At 41.8% G+C, this 7,495-nt stretch overlaps 1 protein-coding gene across 1 annotated transcript in view; it reads left to right on the top strand.

Annotated features, from left to right (window-relative positions):
* Nucleotides 1-647: 647 nt before the first annotated feature.
* The window catches only part of MTDH (metadherin), a 28,858-nt gene continuing 22,010 nt past the window's right edge, over nt 648-7,495 (top strand). The window contains exons 1-2 of the mRNA XM_088533634.1: nt 648-1,064; nt 6,660-6,764. Of these exons, the coding sequence (XP_088389760.1) occupies nt 663-1,064; nt 6,660-6,764 (507 nt within the window). The 5' untranslated portion in view covers nt 648-662. The remainder of the gene's footprint in view (nt 1,065-6,659; nt 6,765-7,495) is intronic.

Here is a 7,495-nt window from a genome sequence, read left to right as displayed (position 1 = left end):
AGGGCCCCGGCCCTGCCGTGGGATGGAGAGCCGAATTTCCCCGTTTCGGGAACGCGCAGCCCATCCTGGCTGGGCTGGAGGCACCGCCGGGTCTCTTTGGGCCGCTCTGGTTCGGTAACGGCACCCGCAAGCACCCAAACCCGCAGCGGGCCTCTCTGAGCAGCCGTTTTGGGGCCAGGAGGAACTAAAATAGAGGTGCTTAGCGGCTCTTAACTAACAAACGCCCCCACGATATGTGTGGGGAGCACGGGGAGCTGACGCAGGCGCGGCCCGCCCGCCGCCCCGGCCCTCGGCGCCCAGGCCCGGCCCGGGCGCAGGGGCAGCCCTCGGGCGGCGCTTCCCGCCGCGCTCCCCGCTGCCACGTCGAGGCCGGCGGCTCCTCCCGCGCGGGGGCGGCGCGCGGCCCGCTCCGCCCTGCGCCCCGCCGGGGCGGTGACGCGACGCGACGCCAGGCGAGGCCGCGCGCGGGCCGGGCAGGAAGAGGAGGAGACGCGGGCGCCCCCGGCCCGAGCGAGCGAGCGAGCGGCGGCGGCGCCGGCAGCGGCTCCGTCCCCGGCGAGGCGAGCGCGGCTGCGGCGGGGCCCGCGATGCTCTCGGCCTGAGCGCGCCCGTCGCCCCCGCGCCCGTCCCGGCCCCTCAGGGGCAGCCCCTCGGGGGCAGCCATGGCCGCGGCGAGCTGGCAGGAGGCGGCGGCCCAGCAGGCCGAGGAGGCGGCGGCGGGGGTGCGGGCCGCCCTGTCGGGCGGCCTGGGCCTGCTGCGCGCCCAGCTGGGCCTCGAGCTGGGCCTGGACCCGCACGGGCTGCCCACCTGGCTCGCGCTGGCCGCGCCGGCCGCGCTGGGGCTCGCGCTGCTCGCGCTGCTCCTCGCCGCGGCCTGCGGAGGCGCCTGGCGCAAGCAGCGCCCGCGCGGCGCGGCCCCGCGCAAGGGCGCGGAGGCGGCGGCGCCGGGCCCGGCAGGCCCCGCTCCCGGCAAGGCGGCCGCGGCGGGGCCGGCGCAGCTGCTGCTCAAGGGCGACGAGCAGAAGAAGCGGGGCAGGAAGAAGCTGGTGGAGAAGGCGGCGCGGGTGAGGGCACCTTTTTTTTAAAAAAAAACCAACAACTTATTATTTATGTATTTATTTTAAGAGGCGTTTCAGTGGAATTATGCTTGAAAGCCTTACTTATTATTAGACCAAACCTTACCCCGGTGGGAACTGGTATTGGAGGCCTCAGCCTGGTTGAGGTTTTCAAGCCCAGAGTTGCAGGCCGGACAGGGGGAGGCGAGTGGAAGCAGCATCGCGAGACCCGTAAATGTTGTAATGATGCAAACTTGAGGAAGGACTTCCTTTTTTTTTTTTTTTTTTTTCCTCTGCCACTTTTGAGCCGAGCTTATAATGTTGATCTCCTGAGAAGTGTGCCTGAGGAGGAATTGGTCTGATTTAGTAGTTGTATTAGGGATCATCTCCTCTAATGAGGAAATCTGTGTCTTAGAATCCCCTAAGATCATTCCTATCTTTTCTTTTAATCTTAGTAGATGTTGTGGAAACCTTCTGTGCTTGCTAAATTGTTTGTACTTCATGAGGAAACTACTAGAATACAGAAATTATTGACTTGGCCCTTTAGCTGCCACTTACCCAAGTTTGGGTGCTGAAGGGATTGTTTCTGTAGCTTTTCTTTTGTTAGTATGTTTGTAATCCTATTTATGTCCAATGGATTATAGGAATGAAAGTGCAGCAGATGTCCGCTGACCTGTTATAACTGTTTTAAATGTGCGTATCTTACAATATAAAATCTATATTGTTTCTTTGACAAGCTGAAAAAGGAGAGAAAGTGAAAGAAAATTGTTCCTTTGTTTGATTTCTTGCTTGCTTGCATCTGAGATTCAAGATAAGTTTGTATTTTTGTATGATAATTCTTTTAATGAGAAATTGGGGCTAGAATATCCTTATTAAAAAAAAAAAAAAAAAGTCTTGCCCACACCATTAAACTGTTCTTGGTGACCAGTGAGCTGCTGAAGTTGATTTAGTTTCTTGCAACTTGCAGAAAGTTGAGCAACGAGAAGAGGAAGTGTCCTGATTCTCGATTTTTCAAGTGTTCCCAGGCCTCCATTTTAGAGGAGACATATGAAGAGGCAGTTTCTTTTTGCCATCTTGAGAGGCAGGTCCTCCAAAACCTAACAGATTTGTTGGTCTTTGTGCTAGGGAATGTATAATCCCAGAAATAAAATAAATGAGTAAATAAAACTGTAGTGTAGAAACAGAGCATAAACTCTTGCAAGTCATCACTGAGGACGTTAAATACTGACTCAACAAAAGATAGGAGAAGCTATGAAGAAGAGATCGGAAAGCATCATAGAAAATGAAGGGATGGATGTTACTCTTTGACCATGATATAAAGTACATGACTTAATAAGGGAAACTTGTATGAATTGTGTGTAAACATATTTATCTAACTGGCATTGTATTTGAGGATTTTTAAATAATTATACTGTTTAATTTAATTAAGCACAGAACTACGAAAGTTAAGGCCATGTAAGACCAAGTATTTTCACAAACACTGAGTAAAGCAGTTTTCAGCTGTCAGCCTGTCATTCACTCTTTTGAGGGGGTTTTAAGTCATTTTCATATTGTTATGTATTCATTATGTCCATGCGGAATTTTTTAAAAGGTTTTCTGAAAGGAACATGAATAAACTTAGTCATTAGCTACAGAGCAGGTAAGCGTATATCCGTGGTAAAGTTAAGGGGGCCTGCATTGTGCTTGTAATGTAGGTTATTTCACTGGAATCTCTATCAGCATGCTCCCCCAAAATGCTTTCTGATTTTTATTTCACCTGACAAAACACTCAAAATGGTGTTGAAAACTTACAAGGCATGAAAAACTCTTCTTGTGGGTTATGTAGTGATTTTCAGCTGTTTTTTTTTTGTCATTCTCTGATGTGAATAGATAGGTAAGTGGAGGAAAAAGAGAGTAAGCCTGTTACCAGTAGACTTACTGCAGGGATTGTTATCCCAGGGTCTGTATTTTGGTTGTTGGCATTTTGGAAAGCTTAAAACAACTAGTCTATAGGGATTAAAGAGTGCACTACAGATGTCTACTTAAAAGTCATATGATTATTTTAATACAGAATTACTGAGCTCATCATATGACAGGTGATGTATCCCTGATCAGTGAGGATGAGAAGTATTATTGACTGTTCCCTTTCTGAGGAAGCCTGTGGATTTATTTCTTGCAGTTGGCTTTATTCAGTGTGCAACCTACCCAAGATTTTTGTTAAAAGAAGTTTGCCTGAGTATCAGTAGGTTGACTAGATGTGCTGACAACTATCGGGCTCTGTTTTTTACTCCCTCTAGGCAGACTGAGGTACTATGAGTCTGAAATAGCTCAGTGTTCACAAACACAGTAGTTTACAGAGCCAGCTCTGGGTTTCTCCAATTGCTTGGAGCAAGGCAGTATCATGGGATCCTTACTTCTGGTCTCCCTGCCTGTTTAGGTACATGTGTAGTAAACTACTTTCTCTCTTTCCTAGCAGAGGAAAAGCTGTCACTTTTCCTATCTCAGAGTCCTTTGATACCTGTTAAGACTTTTTTTCCACTCCCAAGTAACAGCTTTGATTTTTTTTTCTTTTTTTTTTCTCCTTTGATTCCTTTTGCCAGTGAAAAATTCCTGTGCCTCCCTCTACTGCTTTTTAGTTCACCACCTTTATTGAGCATTTATTCTTACCAGAGCTTCCGGACAATCTGCAAAGCACTGTATAAACTTAAGAATAACCATTTTTCTATACTCTGCTCCACCTTTTAGAAAGTCATGCATACCACCTATTTGTAGATGCCAAAAATACCTAACAGTGCAATTTATATCATTTCAAGTATACCTTAGCAATAAAGGCATTGAAACTTAGTTTTACTAAACACATTGTCTTTCTTCTGGAAAGCCTTACCACTTAACTTGCTTGTATGTATTTTTTTTCAGACTGCAGTTTTCTTTGTATTCTTGTTAGACTTACAAACACACTGTACAAAGACTTTTTCGAAGGTAACTGTGTATGTTAAGCATCAAATTGCTAGGGAAATAGAACTGTGGGTTTGTCCAGTGCTCAAAGTGAAATTTGCCTAACTTCTTATGCAAAATAAAATAAAATAAAATAAAATTGAGAAAATAATGATGGACATAATCTGGACATAATCTTTCATTGGCCCAATGGATTCCAAGTATGCCCATCTTTGTAATGTGTAATGAAGGGCTTTGACTACTGTAGCTTTTCAAGAGGCAGATCATAGCAATTTGAGTGCTATTTCTTAGAGAATACTGTAGAACTGAAGGACCAGCACTATATCTTAATGCCCTAAAAATTATGAAATAAAGCCTCAAAATCAGCAGGCAGCTTGAAAATGTTCAGAAATGAATATTAGTATTAAGTTTCCCATTTTCACTATAGCTTTAAGGAGTGGTAGAAAAGATGGAATATAATTACAACATTGTGGAATGTGAGTGAGTTGATAATGTTGGTGGAATGTTAGTGTTTTGCTGTGACATTTTAAACTTCAACCTTTTATGCTTGTAGTTTAAAAGATTGTAGGTCAGCTTTCCCCTCCCATCCCCTTTCTCATGTCTGCTGCTGTCTCTGGTTTATGGAAAAATGAACACAAATTTTGCTCAAAATTCTATGATTCATCTGTGGGCGAAATCAAATGTGGAAACCTTCTACTGAAAAGATAAATATTATGGGTATGAAGGGAAAAATGTATGAAAGTGCTTTCTTTTAAATTTGTTTTTAATGGTCATTGTCAGCATGATCAGATGATTAGAGAGTGATTTTAAGCAGTCATGTGGATGAATCTTTCCTGAGGGTTCTTAATGGACGTGAGTTAGTCTAGAACAAGACTTCTGAGAAATAGATGGTTTTGAGGGCAGTGAAGAAAGTATCGTTCGAACTTAAGATATTTCTAGTTTGTACAGTGATTCAGGATCATTTCACAATAGCTAAACTTTATGTATGCAACACCAAGAAAATTCATTACAAACACTTCGCACAAGATTCATGTTGAATCTGTAGCATGTAGAGAGATTCAGGAAATGTTTATGGGAACAAGACTGTTCATCAGATATTTAGCCTCCTTGTAGAATCTACTATAGAGAGGTTTGGTGAAAGAAACTTTACGCAGAGCTTTGAGATGCAAGTCTGTAACGTACTCTCCATTCTCAGAATAGCCAGAGAGGTGATGTGTATCTTATACGTCTTTAAACAAGCTATTTTACATCTGTCCTTTGCAGGAGAAGGGGTTGGGTGATCTGCTCCTTCAATTTCTATTAATAGTTACAAAATAAGAAGTTGACATGCTAAATAACTACGCTAAGCAGGACTATGTTTTGCATTGGTAAAGCCATGTCAAGGGTGCTTTGTAAGTATAATATTCCATGACAAGACTTAATAACCTGTACCAGTCAAACTGAGATTCAGGTCTGATCTTTAAAAGGAGTAACTGTTACTAAGCTATTCCTTTAACAAAGGTCATTGTAATATGACCCTTGCTTTATTTTAAAGCAATCAAATTGATGTGCTATGAAATTAAGATAGTTTCAGGTGTTTTGTTCATTAAGAAACTAACACATTAGTTTGTATTTTATTTAAATACGAAAAAATCATCTTTGCATAGAGAATGCATTGGCTCCAGACATGAAAGCAGTTACAAAGTAGACTAGTTCCTTAGGCCTAAGTTCTTAAATTAAAGATTGAAAATTATATATCTGATTCATTATGAATGTGGAATAACCAGAAACTTGTTTGCACGCAATATCAATTACTCCCTTTGGCAATTGCTTTTGACTTGGTGAGATTCGTCTAACAGTAGTACAACAGTAGTTACAGTGTATATATACTACTTAATAGTATTATATACTGTATAGGTATACTTGCAGTAGTATAGTACTTAGCATATCTTTATCTGTTCAGGGGTTGAGCACAATAATAAAAACACATGACAATTGCATGTGACTAAACAAAATCTGTAATTATGATTTTGTACAAGTATTTATATAGGCGAAGACATACGCCTTTATTCAAAGGTGAAGATGACTAATGATTGTCTGGAGTTTTAACTTTATCAAAGAAACCTGGTGATTTTTTTTTCCCATTGTTATTATGTGAGGGGAGAGTAGTAGACAAATGTAATGAGTTAAGTGTTAATCCATCCATCTGAAGAAAAGAGCAGTATGTCTTTTATTCATACTTCATGTTCAGTTGCTACTGTCTGTTCTGCTATGAAATTAGCTTGTGCAAATAACTAACAGCTCGCTTTGTTCACAAGTACTTGGAGAATAAACCAGAGACACTTTTTGAGCTAGAATTTTTTAAAATAAGCCTATTGCCAAACTGCTGCAGTGTTAAGTGTGTTCTTTTAATTAGGTAGCTTATGGCATATACAGCTGGCAGTTTTCAGAAATTTGTGTTTTAATATATCCAGTGTTCAATAGGCTTGCTAAGAGATGAGTGGACTTCTGTGTTCTACACGTTTGGTTAATGTAGAACTGTAGGGAATATTTTGAGTGCCTGTCCAGTTTATTGTGTTTGCAAACTTGTATTTTCCAGTCAATGAACAGCATTTCAGTAATCACATAATTTCAACTTTGTTTCTTCTGCTTCTACCTCATTTTTATTATTCAAATTTATTATTTGTACAGCCTAATGGACAGCCTATCCTTGATGTATCTGAAGATGAAGTAATACAGACGGTTCGTAGAGAAAATACAAAGCAACCTTTGGATGCAGAAAAGAAGAATGAGAAGGTCAGTTATGGTTTTGAAATTACAATATATCAGGGTTTAGTGTCGGTTTGTTTCTGTATCTGAAAACTCTGCTTGTGATTTGAAATCCTCTTTCATACTCTGTGAAGAGAGTGCTAAAGGAACTCTCTAAGCAAAGTGCTAAAGTAATTGGTTTTGTTTTTCTTTAATGGAGGTTGTACATTGTCACGGAATGTTTGTATGAATCAAAAATGCTAAAGATAGAATCATCTGTTCACACTAAGTCTATATAAGCAAAGTTTGTTTCATCTTCACTGGCTTCTGTGCAGATGCAATATAATGATATTATTGTTAAAGGGCTTGTAAATGATCTAACAGTTGAGGGACCTCTATTCAAAGAATAAGACCATGTTCTTGCCTATGTCTTTTGTCAGATGTAGCCATTAGTGATTAGAGTTCTTAATTTCTGATGACAAACAGGGCTTTGAAGTCTGTTGTCAGCTTCTTGTTATGCAAATTAGACAACTGAATTTAAAGCTGGCTCTGTTGCTTTATCTAAAATGTATCCATATTAATGACAATGTTGTATTCTTGCACTATAGGGACTGATTTCTTCCATTAGCATAAATGCTGTAACTTGTAGCTGACATAGATAAATTTATGACTGCCTTGTGACCAAAACTGATTTTTCTCTCGGTTCCTTTGCTAATGTTAAGCATCAAATTTTGGTATTGGCCTGGATTTCCGAAAATGTGTATGTCCTGGTCTGTGTG

This window comes from Tinamus guttatus, unplaced genomic scaffold (assembly GCF_059628265.1).
Source record: "Tinamus guttatus ecotype Peru unplaced genomic scaffold, ASM5962826v1 Tinamus_guttatus_pri_ptg000510l, whole genome shotgun sequence".
Classification (NCBI taxonomy): domain Eukaryota; kingdom Metazoa; phylum Chordata; class Aves; order Tinamiformes; family Tinamidae; genus Tinamus; species Tinamus guttatus.
This window is presented reverse-complemented; position numbering and strand designations above follow the sequence as displayed.